General features: G+C 47.7%; 1 protein-coding gene across 1 annotated transcript in view; it reads left to right on the top strand.

Moving 5' to 3' along the window:
• EXT2 (exostosin glycosyltransferase 2) overlaps nucleotides 1-18,719 on the top strand; it is a 141,160-nt gene continuing 122,441 nt past the window's right edge. The window contains exons 1-4 of the mRNA XM_004763195.3: nucleotides 1-195; nucleotides 10,987-11,552; nucleotides 12,519-12,608; nucleotides 17,668-17,784. Of these exons, the coding sequence (XP_004763252.2) occupies nucleotides 11,017-11,552; nucleotides 12,519-12,608; nucleotides 17,668-17,784 (743 nt within the window). The 5' untranslated portion in view covers nucleotides 1-195; nucleotides 10,987-11,016. The remainder of the gene's footprint in view (nucleotides 196-10,986; nucleotides 11,553-12,518; nucleotides 12,609-17,667; nucleotides 17,785-18,719) is intronic.

Genomic DNA, 18,719 nt, shown 5'->3' with positions numbered 1-18,719 from the left:
TGCGCAGTGCGCTCGGTGTCAGACGCCTCCGAGCCCGGTCGCTGGCCCGGCTCTCCCGGCTCTCTCGCGTAGACCGGGCGCCTGGGGTGGCGGCCGGCGAGTCCGCGCGATCCCTCCCGGGCGGCCGTGGCGCGCGCCCTGCGGCATGCCCCGGTGACCGAGCGCGGGGCCGAGCGGGAGGCAACCGTGGCCGAGGTAAGCGCGGCGAGGAAGGGCCTCCGGGACTGCGGCGGAGTCGGGCCCGGCCGCCGGGAAGCGCGGGCCGCGCGGAGGCCTGAGGACGGCGAGGGGCGACCCCATCCCCGCCGGGGCCGCTTGCGACGTCTCCGGCTGTGGGAGCGCTTGGATGTCCGCACCGCCTGGTCCGCTGGCCCGCCCCGCGCTTTGCTGCCCACCTGTCCCCCTTGCCCACGCCCACCCCCGCCCGCTCCTTCGGTCTCCCGGGACCCCGCAGCTGCCTTTCCCGCAGGGTCCACCCAGTGCCGGGACCTCTGCCTTCCCGCTGCCCGTGGCCTGTGGCAGCCCGTGCGGCGCAGGATGCCAGGGCAGGGCTTGGGGCCTCAGGCTCCCAGCGCGGAGAGAAGACTGGGGAAGGTGCCCTGGCTTTGGGCATCGATTCAAAGCTTAGAGGCATTTACCAGACCAGACCAGTTTTGAGACTCGGATGATTGCTGGGTGAGACTTACTGGGAGCTGCTACTCTCGAGAAGGGTCCTTGACTTACTGCTGGTCTGAAGATGCCTTGAAATAGAAATATGTCCGTTTTAATTCTTCGAAGGCAGTTGAGCGCTCTAAGGACTTGCACTGGACTTGGTTTGTAAATTTCAGGGCTCAAAGGCTCTTCGTGGTGATCTATGACTCAGTTTCCAGCATTCCTCACTTCCGCTGCCTTAAGTGTCTTGTTTGCATGGTCTGGTATGAATGGATAGATAGATTTGGGTCCCTCAATTATGCTGCCTCTGCTAATTGAGGAGTGAAAAAGTTAAATCTAGTTTACGCTTTTGTAGGTAACTGGGGGTAGGGTTGGAGGTTAGTAGGACGGGCTCCAGAGTCAGACTGCCATCCTCCAAATCCTAGCCTTGACATTTTTCTAGTTTTGTAACATTGTGCAATTTCTTAGCCTCCCCCTTGCTTTTACCCTGTCTGGAGAATGAGGATAATAGTAGCTTGTCCCGTGGCACTGTTAAAAGATTGAATAAGTTAACACAAAGTGCTTAAAACAGATGCCTGTGGTAAGTCCTCAGTACAGCTTACTTATTAGTTATAGTGTGATTCCCACAATGGAAACCATTGGAAACCATTCCCATTGGAAACCATTTTTAGGGATGGTTAGCTCGCATATAACTTTAATTATAAAGAACCCTATCAGGTGAGGCGCTGAATCACAGATCTTCCAGCTTTTGCTAATATTTGGTTCCCTCGTTTTCAGGCATGGTGGGGTTAAGTTCCAGTATTGGAGTGGTCCTAGGAATTCAGTTGTGAGGGCTTTTCTAAAAAGGTTAAGATGAGATTGTGACTCAAAACATGGGACTAAATGGATCGGATCTAGCCGGGAGCACCAAGGAGAGGTTTTTCAGGCACATTTTCGGAATAAATAACTCGAGGAACAGAAAATGTGTCTCATCCTGACCGTAGAGAGGAGTTAAAAGATTTTTCCAGTGACTCAGTGTTTGACAGCTAGCCAGATGATTCCAGTGTTTTGCAGGGACAGGTTTTGCTGTGTTTCAAGGTTAAGTTTGTAGGGCTTTGCTGTGAAATTCTTGTTTCATATAGGTTATGGTGTTATGCGGAATGTTAATTAGTAGAAGAATCCTTTCAGTTCTCTTCCAAGAAGCTCACTGTCAGGGCCTTTGAATGTGGTGGTGGTAGCACGAGTGTCCACTTTGGGTTTTTTTTGTTTTTTTTTTAATATATCATGTATGATTTGTTTCAGGGGTACAGGTCTGTGACTCATCAGTGTTACACAATTCACAGCACTCACCATAGCACATACCCTCCTCAGTGTCCCATCACCCAGCCACCCCATCCTTCCCATCCTCCCTCCACTCCAGCAGTCCTCAAGTTTGTTTCCTGAGATCAAGAGTCTTCTATGGTTTGTCTTCCTCTCTGGTTTTATCTTGTTTCATTTTTCCCTCCCTTCCCCTATGATCCTCTGTCTTGTTTCTCACATTCCTCAGATCAGTGAGATCATATGATAATTGTTTTTCTCTGATTTTCTTATTTCATTTTGCATAATGGCTTCTCGTTCCTTCCATGTCACTGCAAATGGCAAGATTTCATTCTTTTTTTGATGGCTGCATAATACTCCATTGTGTGTGTGTGTGTGTGTGTGTGTGTGTGTATGTGTGTATCTATATATCACATCTTCTTTACCCATTCATCTGTTGATGGACATCTGGGCTCTTCCCATAGTTTGGCTATTGTGGACATCGCTGCTCTAATCATTGGGATGTACGGGCCCCTTCAGATCAGTGAGTGTCCTCTTTGGATGGGAAGATTATGACCTGTTTTCTTGGATAATGGTTTTGGAGATACACATCTTTCTGTGCTTCAGTGTGTGGAAATTGACTCCAAAAACATGGCAACCAGTAGAAGAGACACACTTGCAGATACTTAATAATGTAACACAGCAGATGTTGGGCTGAGATATGTGAAAGGTTCAAGGATGCTCACCAAGAAGGTTCTTCATCTCTAAAGCACCATTCAGTAAGGGGCTTCCCCCCCACCATCTCTCATCCTTTGCTTTCCTTTTTCATTTAAGGCTTTTCCCCTCTTTTTTTTTTTTTAAGATTTTTTTCTTTTTTTTTTAAGATTTATGAGGGAGAGAGGAAGAGAGAGTGCAAGCAGTGGGAAGGGGCAGAGGGAGAGGGAGAGAGAATCCCAAGCAGACTTCCTGCTGAGTGCAGAGCCCTGCAGCCCTGAGCTCATGACCTGAGCTGAAACCAAGAGTTGGACGTTCCACCAACTGAGCCACCCAGGTGTCTCTCCCCTCATTTTTAAATGGTTTTACTTCACCTCATGTTCTCACCGTATCTCTCAGCTCTTTGGCAAAGACCCACGGGAGCTTGCTTAGGCTGTGTAGGCATATCTCAGAAATGGGAGTTTACATCTGGGATGGCCCTTAACCAGTAGGGGATGGCCTTCAGAGCATGGATGCTGTCGTTCCCTAGCCTTCAAAGGGACAGTTCTGGGGTGTGTTCTCCGCAGTTCTGCAGAGGACTGAGCCGCATTCCCCAGCTCGGTATGATAACCCTCATGGCTTTCCATTCTTCCCTGACTCCTGTTCTTCGTCCCTTGCTCTGGCTCTCTGGACTCACCTTCTGCAAGCTCCCTGCTTTCCAGTGGCTTTTTCCTTGATTTGGTAGCACATAAACTAAGACAGTTGGTACTAGAAGTGGCTCTAGAAAGCTGACCCTGTGAATAGTTTTGTAAGGCTGGACTCCCTTAGCCCCAGATGGCAGCAAGGACCCATCCGCGGCTGTCGATGACCTCTGGTACTCTCCAGCATCCCGGCTGAACAACTCTCGCCAGCGGTGGGTGGGATGTGATTCAGATGGAGGGGAAAGCCAGAGCTCTAGTGCGTGGGCAGGATGTGGACAATAGTAATGGTCAGGCAGATGGAGCTGGCTGTCCCTGTCAGCTCTCTTCCAGCCTTGAGGTAAGGTCCTTCCTGCTCAGATCAGCCGGCTGTCAACCCAGGACACACTGTGAGTAACAGAAGGCTCTGTGCCAGCATCTCCTACGGCCACAGGCCGGGCTGCTGAAAATCAGGCCCAGAATGTAATCATAATTATGGCAGAACTGCCGAGGAGGCTGAATGTACAGCCTTGGCAGGTGGCCTCTGCCAAAGTCGGGGTGAGACCCGAGCTGGAGGTGTTTGGTGGAAGCACGGAAAACTCTGAACTCCCCGGTTTCCCTAGCTCCCCGGGGCCAGCGGAAGTATCTGCCTCTCCTTTCCTGGACCTGGTGCAGAGACCTTGCCCTAGGCTGTCGCCCTGCAGGGTGGGACTTACCCTCTGAAGATCTGCGCCCTCAAAAAAAAAAAAAAAGATCTGCGCCCTCCTCCCTGTTGCCAAATAGGGACATATAGTCCCTGCTGCTGGACCAAGAGCTTTTGTACAGGAAGAGTCGCAGGACCTGGCTCCTGGGAACCAGCAGGAGCTGGGGGCACACATGCGCTAGTGACTCTGGAGGGTGCTGGGTGAAGAGTGGGGTAGTGGTGGTCCGTGAAGCTGTTTGGGACCGGCCGTGTCGCTTTGGGACCATTCACTCAGGGTTCGGGATGTAATGACCTTGCAAGAGCAGCTTGAGCCAGTCCTAGTATGTTGCTGGACAGATTCCTTGGAACTCGGACATGGCCATGGTCTCTACCACTGGTTCTCAGGTAGGGGTGATTTTGCCTCCCCGGGGGGTATTTGGCAAAGTCTGGATGTAGTTTTGATTGTCAGAACTGGGGGTTCTTTCTGGCTCCCCACAGAAAAGGACGATCTGGCTTGAGATGTCAGTAGTGCCTGCCCTGCAGGGAATGAGATGCCGGAGCTGTCTTGGGAGAGTGTTCCAGAAGGGATCAGAGGTATGCGGGGGTGGAGATTTGAAATACATTTCTTATTTGAGGCCAGAGATGTACACCTGCCCATGTTCCCCAGAGGACTCACTTCTTTAATTCTGGAATTAACATGCAATGCCCACTGGAGGCCAGCATCTTCGAGAAGCTCCGTGTGGGCCATCCCCCGTAGGCCAGAACGGACTTTAGATCTGATTGTGGAACTGGGTTCCCACATATCCTCGAGTGTGAGAGGATTCTGAAATAGCAGAGGATGGGGTGGCGCCGACTGTCAGTGGCGTGGTGGACGCGATCCCCACAACAGCCGGTAAAGCCCGACTTGCAGCCACGTGTTGGTCCACGAGGATGTTAATAGGGTACGGTATCCTTAAGAGCAGTGTAGTGGGGTGGCTAATGAAGGTATTGCTTGACTTGTGTAACCAGAAGAAAAAAACAAACCAACCAAGGGTGGGCAAATGGAAGGCTGATGTCACTATTGCAATGGAAGAATCACGGTTCATCCCAGTTTTGAGAGCGGAGCTCAGACCCGTATCCCATGGATCGAGAGGGAGGCTGCGTCTCTCTGAAGAGGACTTGGCAACGTCCCTTCAAGTATGAGCAGATGTTCACCCAGTCCTTCCTCGCAGCAGCCGCTCTTTATCAGACTCAAGGCACATCGGATAGGATCCGGACCTTTGAGGGTTGTTGTCACAGAATATGAGCTGATGGCAGTACCAGACCACCTTGAGCAGTAGTGTGTGGGACCTGGGAGATCCGCGCCTTAGCCTCTCATCCTTCTGAGGGACAAGGTACAGTTCTTGTGGTCCTTCAAGAGTTCCTAGGACTCCTTAGAGCCCCTGTCACCCTCCTGACTGGCTGTCCCTGGCTCTGTGTCTCTCTCTCCTTGTTGGTTACTCTGGCTGTCTGAGATCACCTCCCAAGTAAGGAAACTCCCTGCACCTTCATCCTTACCTCTAGTTCTTTTTGTGGTGGTGGTGGTGGGGGAACAGGGGGACCAAACTATGACAAGTAGGAAGCGCAGTGTGATGCCTGGGACTCTAACATAGGGGCATTAGCCCCTACTTTGGCCAGCCCTTCTGCTGACCACTGGGGACTCCTACCAGCAGAGGCCAGTGGCTCCCGGTCCTGCCCACACAAGGTGGTGTCAGACTTGTCCGGTTTTCTTGTGCAGGCGGCTAGACGGGGTCTCATTGTGGTTACACGTTTACTGAGCATTAATGAGCTTAAATGTTTTCAGATGTTGCTCTGCGGATTTTATGTTTTGACTGTGAAATTCCTATTTAAGTCTTCTGTCCGGTTTTCTCCTTTTTGTTTGTTTTGTTGTTCTTTGTTTGTTTTTGTTGTTTTGGAGGCAGTCTTTATTCATGTTGTTAGTCCTTGCCGATTACACGGATTGCAGGTCTGCCTTGCTTATTGATTTTCTTTTTACTGCTGTATGGTGTTTTTTGATTAACAGAAGTTCTTAACTTTTCTTAACACAGAATTTATCATTTTACCTTTTTGTGGTTTCCATTTCCAGTATTTTGTTTTAGAAATGATTGTCTGCCCAGATGTCATGGAGATCTCTCTTCTATTTTATAGTTTTGCCTGTTACATGTAGTTTTTTAATTGACCTTGGATAGATTTTTCTCCCCTGTGGCTGCTTTTAACATTTTTCTTTAGCTTTCTTTTTAATTGTTTTACTTTTACATATCTAGGTGGTTTTTTTGTTTTGTTTTGTTTGTTTGTTTGTTTTTTGGTATATATTCTGCTTGGATGTGAGCATCTTGAATCTGTGAATTGGTACCTTTCATTACATTAGGAAAAACTTATCAGAAGACAGCTGGATTCCCTTATCTACTTCTGCAGTCAGTCTTTGCAGTAACATGCATCACATGGCCTCGAAAATGAAAGTGAAAATGTCCTGTCCAAGTTATTAAAACAGTTCAGAGCCTTTGAAAGGGTCATGGGGTCCTCCTGGAGTCCTCCAAGGTACTCTGAGAACCACCCTAACAGAAGCTGGGGAGTGTTTTACCTTTTTTTTCTGGTCTTAGAAATAATTTGTGTAAAATTGGATTTATTTCTTGAATGTGCAGTTGAACTTCTGGGCCTGGAATTTTCTTTCTAGGAAGGTTTTTAAAGTTTTGATTCAGTTTCTTTGATGTTAAACAACTGTTCAGGTTTGTTTTCAAATATACTGGTGTAAGTTCATTGACATCATCTTATCTTTTAAATACAGGCAGCATTTAGAGTTATGTTTCCCTTTTCATTTTAGATATTTATTTCTGCTTTCCCCCCTCTATATTGATTAATTCTACCAGAATTATATCAAATGTCAGTTGTACTTGCCTTTTTGAAAAGGCAGCTCTTAAGGGTGCCTGGGTGGTGCAGTTGGTTAAGCGTCTGACTCTTGCTTTCAGCTCAGCTCGATTTTGGGTTGCGAGATCAAGCCACATGTTGGGCTCCATGGTCAACACTGAGTCTGCTTGTGACTCCCTACCTCTGCTCTACCCATCGTGTACGTGTACACTCTCTCTAAAATAAATCTTAAAAAAAAAAATCTTTGAAAAGCACTTTTTAGCTCTGTTGATCCTATTTTTTTAATTAGTTAATTACTGTGGTTTTTGTTTATTACTTATTTCCTTCAATTTGGGTTTATTTTGTTGTGGTAGTGTGTTTTACGTAGCCTGTAACTCATGAACATTTGTAAGCTCATGTGTAGATTCTATTTTTGTTCCATTAATCCCAGTTTTGTTATATATATATATGTTATATATGAAATCAGTTTTTTTTTTTTTCCAAACTGTGGGTGACCCATTATTGGGTGATAAAATTCATCTAGTAGGTAAGGCCAGCATTTTTAAAACACAGTAGAATAACGGAATAGAAAAATACCGTGTTTGTTAACATGTTTTGTGGCTAGTACTGTATATTAAGGTTAAACATTGTTTTGTGAAGCTTTTAGTTTTAAATAACTAAATAACTAAAAGATGTAGTTATTTACTTTAGAGAGAGTGAGTGAGCACATGCATGTGAGTGGGGAGGGGCAGAGGGAGAGAGCGAATCCTGAAGCAGACTCCCCGCTGAGCACAGAGCCAGCCATGGGCTCCATCTCAGGACCCTGAGATCTTGACCTCTGCTGAAGTCAGGAGTCAGCTGCCCAACCAAGTGAGCCACCTAGGGGCCCCTGGGAAGCTGTTATTTAAAATACAAATGCACACACCTGTGTCTGTATTGGGTCACAGTATAAAATGTATTTCTCCGTGTAGGTTTTAGTTAAAAAAAAAAAAAGTGTGAAAGCCACTTTGTTAAAAGGTAGTTTGTCTAATTTCAGTCAATATTTCAAAGAGGATGGCTCAAAATAAACACTGAGGAACCTGCTAAAATTCCCGCATCTGTGACTCTGTTCTAGAGGGGCTAGGACTCACCTCCTGCACTGGGGCTGAGGACTCCGGTTTAATAAGCTGCCTCTGCAATATTTGCCCTTTGGGTGTGAGAACCACTGATCCAGGGGATAAAGGGATCTGGAGAGCCTGTTGTGGGGTTCAGACTTGCCATGGAGTGGGCAGCTCTTTGCGTGCATTTGCCCCGAGGCTTCCTATCTTTTAGCTCCCACAGAGACGCAGTGCACCAAGAAAGCTACTGGGGTGGTTGGGGGGGGGGGAGGCTGTTTCTTAGAAAGACAGAAAAAAGGAAATGGCTCTCGGGGTGCCTGCGTGGCTCAGTGGGTTAAGCCTCTACCTTCGGCTCAGGTCATGATCCCAGGGTCCTGGGATCGAGCCCTACATCGGGCTCTCTGCTCAGCTAGGAGCCTGCTTCCCCCTCTCTCTCTGTCTGCCTCTCTGCCTACTCATGATATCTCTCTGTCAGATAAATAAATAAAATCTTAAAAAAAAAAAAAGGAAATGCGCTCTCATGCCCATATTTCTGTCCTGGATGAATCAATGAGCATATGTGAATGGTTGATGCAGGGTTCCCCAAAGATGATAATGTGTAAACTTAAAAACGTATGCACCTTCATGCATTAGTCTGTGACAAACAAATTTCTTAGGTTCCAACTGATGGTTGCAAGTGGTACAAGTTGCAATCTTTCATAACTGTTTACATTTTGCCTCCAAAGCTGGTGTGATTGCAGCATTCAAGGCTCGGCAGTATCCTGTCACCTAGGCAGTGCGGGCAGTGATGGGGGAGAGCGCCATTTAGCCAGATAAGCATGGTTGCTCACCTTGAAGATGGTCTGTGAACTTTTCAGTTATTTCCCTTTTTATTAATAGCTCTTCTGAAAGACCAGTGAGTAGAATGGGACCATTTTGTAGGCTGGGACTTGGACACGTGGCTTGCTGAAGCAGCTTACTGCAGTGACGTGGCAAGTCTGTGACACGGGGGACCGTCCGTGGCTCTGCCCTCCCCACGCAGTATCTGGGCATGCGATGGAGGGGCTTGTTTGGGAAGGGTCTGAAGCTGTGGTCTACAGCGAAGGTCTGTATTTGGAGAGGAGGACTAAGAAGCTTCTTTACATCGGTCAGGGATGCTTATTGGCTGTTCCATTCAGGTGTTGCCAGATAACAACCCAACCCAAACTCCGGTGACCTTACAACAATAACTACCAGGGATTTGCCCAGGGTTCTTGCTGGGGATGGTTCGTGTGTGTTCTCTTCATTTTCTTTTGGGGCCTCCCTGCGGTTACTTTCAGCTGGGAGCCCAGCCTCCTGATGGCACGGCAGCTGGGTTCCCAGAGGACAAAAGCAGCAGCTCCAGGTCTCTTAAGGCCTCAGCTCATAAGCCCGAGAACGTCATTTCTGCCACATTCTCCCGGTTAGGGCAAGTCTCAAGGCTAGCCCAGATTCAGGGGGGAAGAGAAACAGAGTCTACCTTATTAGAAAAGTGGCATGCACATTCAAAGATGTGACGAATTGTTGGCATCCGCCTTTGGAAACTCATCCACCACATTGACCTGCCTTTCCCTCCCTCCCGGGCTCCCTGCGCTTTTCTTCCTTCCTTCCTTCCATCTGAATGTGTCGCTTCGTCATCTCCATTATGAAACATCCCTGTATTTTATTTAAAGATTAAAGAGTAATCTAGCCCAATAGTCCTTGGCACCTTACTGATACTTTCCTAGTGGTATTTTTCCATTTTGCATTTTGCCGTAGCTTTGTCTTGCCTCCTTCAGTAGAAAAAAAGTTCCTGGAAGATGGCGTCTTCGCTCTCTCCCTCGTCTCTTGCCGTGTGCGTGGTCGGTGCTCGCTCCTCACAGGGGTGACTGAACAAGTGAACGCAGATGTTAGAATAACCAAAAGTCAGTTTGTCTAGTGGAAGCATCAGTTCATGTTAGGCAACTGTTTTTGTTTTTTTTTTTTTTAAGATTTTTATTTGTTTAGACAGTGGGAGGAGAAATCTCCAGCAGGCTTCCTGCTGAACGTGGAGCCCGTGGGGCTCGATCCCACTACCCTGAGATCATGACCTGAGCCGAAACCAAGAGTCAGAAGCTCAACCAGCTGAGCCACCCAGGCGCCCCATATGTTAGCCACGTGTTTAAAAACAAAACAATTATTTGGGGCGCCTGGGTGGCTCAGTGGGTTAAGCCGCTGCCTTCGGCTCAGGTCATGATCTCAGGCTCCTGAGATTGAGTCCCGCATCGGGTTCTCTGCTCAGCAGGGAGCCTGATTCTCTCTCTCTCTCTCTCTGCCTGCCTCTCCATCTACTTGTGATCTCCCTCTGTCAAATAAATAAATAAAATATTAAAAAAAAAACAATTATCTTTATTCTACTTTTGATTTTCTTCCTTGGTCAGCGGCCCGTCTTCCTAGGCCCCACACATTTATGACTTACGCTTTCTTTTCTTTTCTTTTTTTTTTTTTTAAGATTTTATTTATTTATATGTCAGAGAGAGAGGTAGAGCGAGCAAGCGAGCACAGGCAGACAGAGTGTCAGGCAGAGGCAGAGGGAGAAGCAGGCTCCCGCCAAGCAAGGAGCCCGATGTGGGACTTGATCCCAGGATGCTGGGATCATAACCTGAGCCGGAGGCAGCTGCTTAACCAACTGAGCCACCCAGGTGCCCCATATGTTAGCCACGTGTTTAGAAACAAAACAATTGTCTTTATTCTACTTTTTGATTTTCTTCCTTGGTCAGCGCCCGTCTTCCTAGGTCACACACATCTATGACTTGTGCTTTCATCTAATACATATTTATAGGATATAGTTATACTTATCAATATTTGTATTAAGTATGTATAGTATTAAATATGAAACATAACATATAGCACACATTTAATACACGAATATACATTCGTATATATTTACAGGAAGGGTCCAAAATCCCTTTTCATTATTTCCTCAAACCGCTTCAGGGAAAGAAAGAAGTATGCTGAAAGTCAAACAGTCCTTTCAGGGGTCGCTTGCTCCCCTAACTGCTTCATTTTTCTTGTGTGTCTCCCCCGGAACCAGGAGTGGGAGGAAGAGGCTGTCTGTGTCATTATGTGTGCCTCGGTCAAGTACAATATCCGGGGTCCTGCCCTCATCCCAAGAATGAAGACCAAGCACCGCATCTACTACATCACCCTCTTCTCCGTCGTTCTGCTGGGCCTCATTGCCACCGGCGTGTTTCAGTTCTGGCCCCATTCCATCGAGTCCTCCAGTGACTGGAACGTGGAGAAGCGCAGTGTCCGCGACGTGCCCGTGGTCAGGCTGCCGGCCGGTAGCCCCCTCCCCGAGCGCGGTGATCTCAGCTGCAGGATGCACACGTGTTTCGATGTCTACCGCTGTGGCTTCAACCCCAAGAACAAAATCAAGGTGTATATCTACTCTCTGAAGAAGTATGTGGATGACTCTGGTGTCCCGGTCAGCAACACCATCTCCCGGGAGTACAACGACCTTCTCACGGCCATCTCCGACAGCGACTACTATACCGATGACATCAGCCGGGCCTGCCTGTTTGTCCCGTCCATCGACGTGCTTAACCAGAACACGCTCCGCATTAAGGAGACCGCTCAGGCGCTGGCCCAGCTCTCTAGGTACGTAGCACGTTCGCACGGGAGCCAGGGCCTTCGGGGAGCTCAGGGGAAGGACGGGCAGAGGGCATGGTTCTCCTCGGGAGCTGGCCTCCAGCTGCTGTCTCTTGCCTCGTGGGAAGGCCTGGGTGTGCGTGACCAGCTTGGAGCACGAAGCCAGGGCTGGAAGCCCTTCGGCTCTGTACTCTGTAAAGTGCTTTGCCATCCTTGCTTTTGCTGGGGGCTCCCACCATCTTAGAGTTTAAAATCTAAGGATGGCTCATGTTCCCATAGCTTTCTTGTTCTATTGAAATCTCCCCCCACACCTTATGACTTATGTAAGACTACATGCTCACTGTAAAAAGTCTGAAAATACAGGTAAGCAAGAAGAAGCATGTAAGGTTCGTTCCATGTTGCTGCCTTAATGATGTTGCTTCCCAGCTGTTTTTGTTTTATAAAATATACACATGTATATATACATTTTTGTATGACATAGATGCATGTGCATGTGTATGTATGTGTTTTGTTAGAAGTGGAATTACACATTCTCTGCGCTTGGGCTGCCTTTTTTCCTCAATACATTATGAATATATTTCTAGATAATTTTGTATTAGTTTACTATGTAATTTTTAAGGGTTGTACAGCCTTCCATTTTACACATGTTCTGTGATGTACTCAGGCAGCCTTCTGTATTCCTTTTTTGTTTCTTTAACCAAGTGGTGAACATTTAGATCATTTTCAGGTTGTCATTGTCCCAGGCACGCCTGTAGTGGCCGAGCTCCAAGGACACATCCACCTGTTTTTTCTTTCCAGGAGCCAGGCTAGTTCCTGGTGTACTCTCAGAATTTCTAGGAATTCTCTTTGCAGCCCTGAGAAGTGGCCCTGTTTGGGGTTGGGGATACTTGCGGCTTGTCTTCCAGTAACTGACTTTTGTTTCTGTTTCTTCACCGTTGACGTGTGAATTCCCAGGCATGTTTCATTTCTTACCAGGTGGGATCGAGGTACAAACCACCTGCTGTTCAACATGCTGCCTGGAGGTCCCCCAGATTACAACACGGCTCTGGATGTCCCCAGAGACAGGTGAGTGTATTTGAGGTTGTGCCTGTGATGGGGTTATGAGGATTAAGGAAATGCAAGACCCTTTCTTTGGTGGGAAGTCCTCTGTCTAAGCCTAGTGGGATAGACTGTGCAGTCAGAATTGTTTGTTAAAATGTCCTAGGCATTTCCCTCCTTGAGATGTAGATGTGGTGAGACCGGACCTGCTTTACTCTGTTGGGGAGCACCAGCTAGAACTTACGTTGTAGCGCAGTGTTTTAAAAAATCATCTTTTTTTCTCGGTCTGGGTTTTCTCTCCTTACTGTAGCACCCCACCCCCAAGGCCCGCTTTGTGCCTTGTGTCGGCTCTGTCCAAATTTGGGAGCATTTGTGAAAAGCAGAGCCATAGCTTGCTGTAGGAAGGGGACGCAGAGGTGTGACAGTTACGCTCACAGCCTGTCATGTTGGGGAACGAGGGTGCTCCGGTTCATTTACTCGACATCGCCTCGGTCAGTAGCGTCCTCCCCTCCTGGCCCCCACTCCCTTCTTTCCTTCCTCTCTTCCTAACAAACCTTCCAGACAGCACGCGGGGTGTGGGGTGGTTGGGATCGCAGGGTTATGGTTCCGAGTCTGCTCACTCTGTTTACCAGCCCTTTTCAACATCGACTGAGCTGCTTGGGTTGGAGGCTTTCCAGGAGGCGCAGGAGTGGGATGCGGTTCCTCTCCTAGTACTGGGCTCAAGGCTTTGAGGAGAGCAGAAGAGTGAGGCCCAAGATGGGGGTCCCGGGCAATACTCAGGGTACAGCAGTGTTGTAAGCTGACATCAGAACTCACTCATAAGTCATTTTATTACAGTTGATGTTTCACTCTTAAAATCAGTGTTATGGTTAGAGAGTAGCTTGAGGCCCGTGGTGTTCTCAGCCCACAAAGGCCAACACCATCATTTATGAAAATCTACACTTGGTACTACTTTTCCCTGCAAGATTAAATCCAAGCCCTCTTTGCCTTAAGTAATTATGTAGGGTCAGTGTTGTGTTTCTGTCTGGAAATACAATTATCACTAGAAGAGACCTGCACTCCAGGACTGCCCGTCCCGCCCCCACCCTGCACACCCCCGCCCCCGCCACCTTCCATGTAGAAAGCATCTTGGTCGATAGAGGGCAGTCGGGCCACACAAATTCTATAGAAACCAGCCAAACACAAGGTGAGCCCTGGTTTGGCCCGCAGCCCCGGCGTTCCTGAGTGGGCTACTGTTTTATGGATTTGGTTGCTCTGGGGAAGTGAAATCCTTCAGGGAACAGAGAAGGGAAGAGAAAGCTGTTAGGAATGTTGTGTCTTCACCTGCTGTTCTGGGTTTATTTTGAGAAGGACTTATTTCTGTTTGGGACATTTCACTTTTTGCTGACATTTTGGTATATGTATTTGCATGGGAGAAGGATTTTATTTTTATCAAGTGCACATGTTAAATGGGGTTTCATTTCTCTATGGGAAAAGTGTCAAGTACTCAGGCAGAAGTCTGAGTTCTGGCTAGTGGTTAGGTGTTAAGGATCAGGAAGGTTAAATCTTTTTCCCTGTGCATGTATTTTTGTAAGTGATTATAGGCAATACTATGGCAAGTAATGAATCACTGTGTAGTCCTCCTTTGTCTGAGCATGTGGGAAATTTTGTTTTGAAACCTAGGTGGTCTTCTGGTTGGAGGGAAGAGTAGATTTTTTGTGTGTGTCCGTTTTTTTCTATCATTTGTCCTTGTTCCTGGATTCAAGAACCATGAGGACAGAATGGTTTTAGCAAGAGCTGCCTATTGGGTTATTTGGAAATTAGAAAGCAGGCAGGCCAGATTAGACTGCTTCAAGGGTCTGCTGAAGTCTAAGGTCATAGGTGTGATTGCTTGAGGATGATTTTACTTGGGGAGATGAAAGGGTCAGGACAGAAGGAAATGTCTGCTCAGCGTATATATCTTTTGTGCTGCTTAAATCTATTTTTACTTCCCTTCCAATTTTTAAAAATCCTACACATGATACTTGTATACTTTCTTTGTGCAAGATTGCAACAATGTACGAACATATAAAGAGTAAAATATAAACATATGCTTGAAATCCTCCTCTGTTTTCATTCCCTTACTGAAAGGTCATCCCTGTCCTCAAATACAATGTATTTTTCTAGCCTTTTATCCATGGATTTATACACAAACAAGTATGAATATGTGTGTGCATATGTCTGTAGTATACATGCACATACACACACATGTGTGCACGTACACCCATTTTAAGTGGGAGCAAATTATACCTCTTCAGTGCCTTATTTTACCAATCTTTGTTTTCTCATATATGTTCTGCAATATTATTATGCCAATTTTTCTTATTGTTTGTTTGTACACATCTCTCACAGATTTCTACTTCGTGTGAGTTTTATTTAACTTGTTATGGAGAATTTCAAACCTGTGTAAGAAAAGAGATTAGTAAGGTCAACCCATGTCCCTCTCTCCGGCTTTGGTAATTATCAACTCAGGGCTGGTCTCCACTCATTTGTACTCCTACCCATCCCCCACCAGGTTATCTAGAAGCAAATCCCAGGTGTTATATCATTACATCTGTAAATATTTCCATTTGAATCTCTCTGCTATAAGGGATTTTTTAAAAATATAACTGTACTGGGGGGCACCTGGGTGGCTCAGTGGGTTAAGCCTCTGCCTTCAGCTCAGGTCATAATCTCAGGGTCCTGGGATCGAGTCCCACATTGGGCTCTCTGCTCTGCAGGGAACTTGCTTCCTCTTCTCTCTCTCTCTGCTTTCCTTTCTGCCCACTTGTGATCTCTCTGTGTCAAATAAATAAAATCTTAAAAAAATATATATACTGCTATTTTCACACCTAAAAATTAATAGGAACCTGGACATCACCAAATATCTAGCCATTGTTTAGATTTACTTGTCTCATACATATTTTTTTATATTTGTTTGATTCAGTACACAAATAAGGATGACTAATAGAATTGGTTAGCTTTTTTTTTTTTTTTTGGCAAAATTTGAAGCTTTGCATTTGAGGGGTTTGCCGGCCTGATTGCATGCATGGTTCAAAAGAAAGCAAAGGATGAGCTTGCAGACGAGCTGTGCTTAGGCCCTGTGGACACTCAGATGGGAGGAGGACCGGGGAGCACCTGAGGACAACCCGGAGCAGGGCTGGTGGAGTGCGTGAGGCTGTGCAGAGGGCTCTGTGACAGAGGACATGTCCTAGTGTCAAGAAGGCCGGCAATAGGCAGAGGACACTTCGAGTGACGTAACACTTGACCTGGCATCAGTCTGATGATCAGATTAATGCTTTTTTTCACTGCAAGTTTTCTGTTCAGTCTCTTGCAGCTTTGGAGCTGATCTCTGATTTGGGGCTACATAATAGGAAAACAGTGTGCTTTTCAGAAGGGAACTTTGCACTCAACGCAAAACACTCTGTAGAGCAAGGGACGCTCACACTGTGGTCTCCATTAGCATGTTATGGAGTCATTGGCAGAAGAAGATACAGGGACTTGAAGTCCGAGTCTTACCAGTAGCGGGGCAGGTGTGAGGTCTTTTTAGCTAATTACAGTCCCGGCTCTTGCCGAGGTCGTAAGTAGAGATCTCGAGTGTTATCTGTGACGTAAGACCTACTTCCATTTGCATGCTTTCCTCCTCCCCGTGCATAACTCCCACTTTGCTCTCCGGGAACAGAGGAACGTTGGGGCCCCAGGGACAGAATTACAGTACAAGGTGGTGTGATACGCACCTGCTTCCTTTCTGGCCCCATGTGCGTTCCCCTCTGCTCTGCGGCTGTGGGTGTAATTGCCTCGTCACCCCCCCACCCTGGCTCACCGGGGCTGCTTGGTACCTGTGTATTGGATTCGTGATTGTTTGTTTGCACAGAGATCATGCGTTCCCCTGCAGTCTGCTTGCTGTCATGGAATCAGCCCAAGTTCTTGGTGGATGGATTCATTGCTGAATGCTAATCAGGAAAAATCAGACCGTATGCTGGTACTAAGGAGAGCTGCTACGTTTTCCAGAGGAGACTGGCAGCTGGAGAGGTCTTTAGCCTGCACATTACCTCACTAACCAGTTCTTGGTTTCAGAAAGCTTAAACAAACAGATTGGGATTTCCAGGGGTGGTTGGGAAATCTTTGAACTTAAACTGGTCGTGTTCAAATGGAATGGAGGTTGTCAACAGGGCAGGGAGAGGATTGGTAGCAATCAATATTGCAAAAAATGTGGTTTCTCAGTTCAGACGTTTTGGCTCAGACTGTACGATGCGTGGAACTGGCAAAACTCTGCCCCAGTAAGTGATTTTGATGGATCTGGGACCCTGGGGACAGAATAACAGTAAAAGTTGGTGTGATCTCCACCTGCTTCCTTTCTCTGATGAAGTGTCGCTGTATTACTTGCTGGCTCCAATTAAAACAGTATGTTCACAGCTTTCCGATTAAGGAGAATAAAGCTAGTGCATGCAAAGTGCAGGCGAGGCACTAACGGTCTGATCCTGGGTTCCTGCTTCCTGCGCGGGGGCTGAGGAGCTGCAGTGGAGGCGAGAGCTGGGGGACAGCCCTTGGACAACACTGGAGAGACCTGCCCAGGGCAGGGGACTGGGGGCAGGCGTGTGCAGCACCGGATGAGATGTTTTGCTGTCATCCGTGCTTTCTGTGACCATTGTCGCCTGAGATTCAGGCCAGAGGGTCAGTGAGCGACTGCCCCAGCTGGGCTTCCCCTGCCGACCTGTCGTCTGTTCCTGCTGGTGTGAGCGTTGCAGCGTGGGGTAGGACTTCGGGAAGAACTGAACGGGGTCTGAATAAGGTAGCAGAGGGGCTGTTTACAGGGTGGCCTCTGGGCTGTGATGTGTTTTTAAAAAATGGAAAAGGGAAGACTGCTTAGGCCCCCAGAAGAAGGCTGCTAACTCAGGGACCGCACGCAGCTGATGTCCAGGAGGTGTTGGATGTGAAACACAGAGCATGATGTCTTCAGAGACAGGAGACAGGAAGCAGGCCTCTGTTGGTATTATTACTGACCTGGGGACTCCTCTCCCTTCCCACGGAGCTTCTCAAAATGAAGGCCTTTCTTTCTCATTGTTTGACAAAACCCTTTGCTTTTCAGGGCTCTCTTGGCTGGTGGTGGCTTTTCTACGTGGACTTACCGGCAAGGCTACGATGTCAGCATTCCCGTGTACAGTCCGCTGTCGGCAGAGGTGGACCTTCCCGAGAAGGGACCAGGGTAAGGGACATCCCGCCAGCCAGGTGCACTGTGAGGTGCCGACGAGCGCTGCGCGGTTGGTGTCCAGAGCCGAAGCCTCGGTTACAGGCCTGGGGCTTGGAGTCTGCCATCTTCCCCACCCCCGCCCCCACCCTATCCCACCCCAGTTTCTCCTTCAGTTTTCTCTGGCTCAGTGAGTGGACGGTGCCGGCTACCCAGCTTTCCAGATCTGCAATCCCTGGGGTGTCCTTGACTCCTTCTTCCTCTCCCTCTCTTCCAGAAGAGTAAGTCCTTTTGATTGTCCCTCCTAAATATTTCTCAGATCTGCCTTCTTCTCCATGTCCTCTGCCCCCGCCCGACACCAGCTTACTGTCATCTCTCCCTTGGATCTGGAAACAGCCCCCTGTTTGGTTTCCTTGCCTCTAGTCTTGCTGCCCCCACAACCGGGTTGTTCCTGATTACCCACTTCCCTTCAGATAAAGCCCAGACCCCTTAAAATGTCTTTCAAGACCCTCTGGCACGTGACCATTCATTCTTTCCATCTCTAGCTTTTCCCCCACCCCACTTTTAGTTTGTAGAAAGAGCATTGCTCTCTCGGGTTTTTAGGGGGCTGTAAAATCTTTCCGTGGTCTGGAAGTCTTCTTCCTCATTTTCATCAGATTGATGACCTACTTGTCCTTTAGGTTGAACTTGAGCACTTCTCACTCCAAGGGGACTTTGCTAACCCCCGGATTGGTTCTGCGTTATACCCCCATAGCAGCTTCCACTTCTCCTACGGTACCAGTCACTGGGCCACGGTGTAATAACTTGCTCACGGCCTCTTTGCTTGGGATTTTGGATTTTGCAGTAAGGCTAGTGCCAGGTCTGGTTTTTTGTTTTTTGTTTTTTTTTAAGATTTTATTTGTTAAATTGAGAGAGAGTGAGCTTGAGTATGGACAGAGGGAGAGGAAGAAGCA

Source organism: Mustela putorius, unplaced genomic scaffold, assembly GCF_011764305.1.
Source record: "Mustela putorius furo isolate JIRA1106 unplaced genomic scaffold, ASM1176430v1.1 tig00003859_pilon_pilon_pilon, whole genome shotgun sequence".
Classification (NCBI taxonomy): Eukaryota; Metazoa; Chordata; class Mammalia; order Carnivora; family Mustelidae; genus Mustela; species Mustela putorius.
The sequence above is the reverse complement of the archived record's forward strand: the minus strand, read 5'-3'. Positions and strand labels throughout refer to the sequence as shown.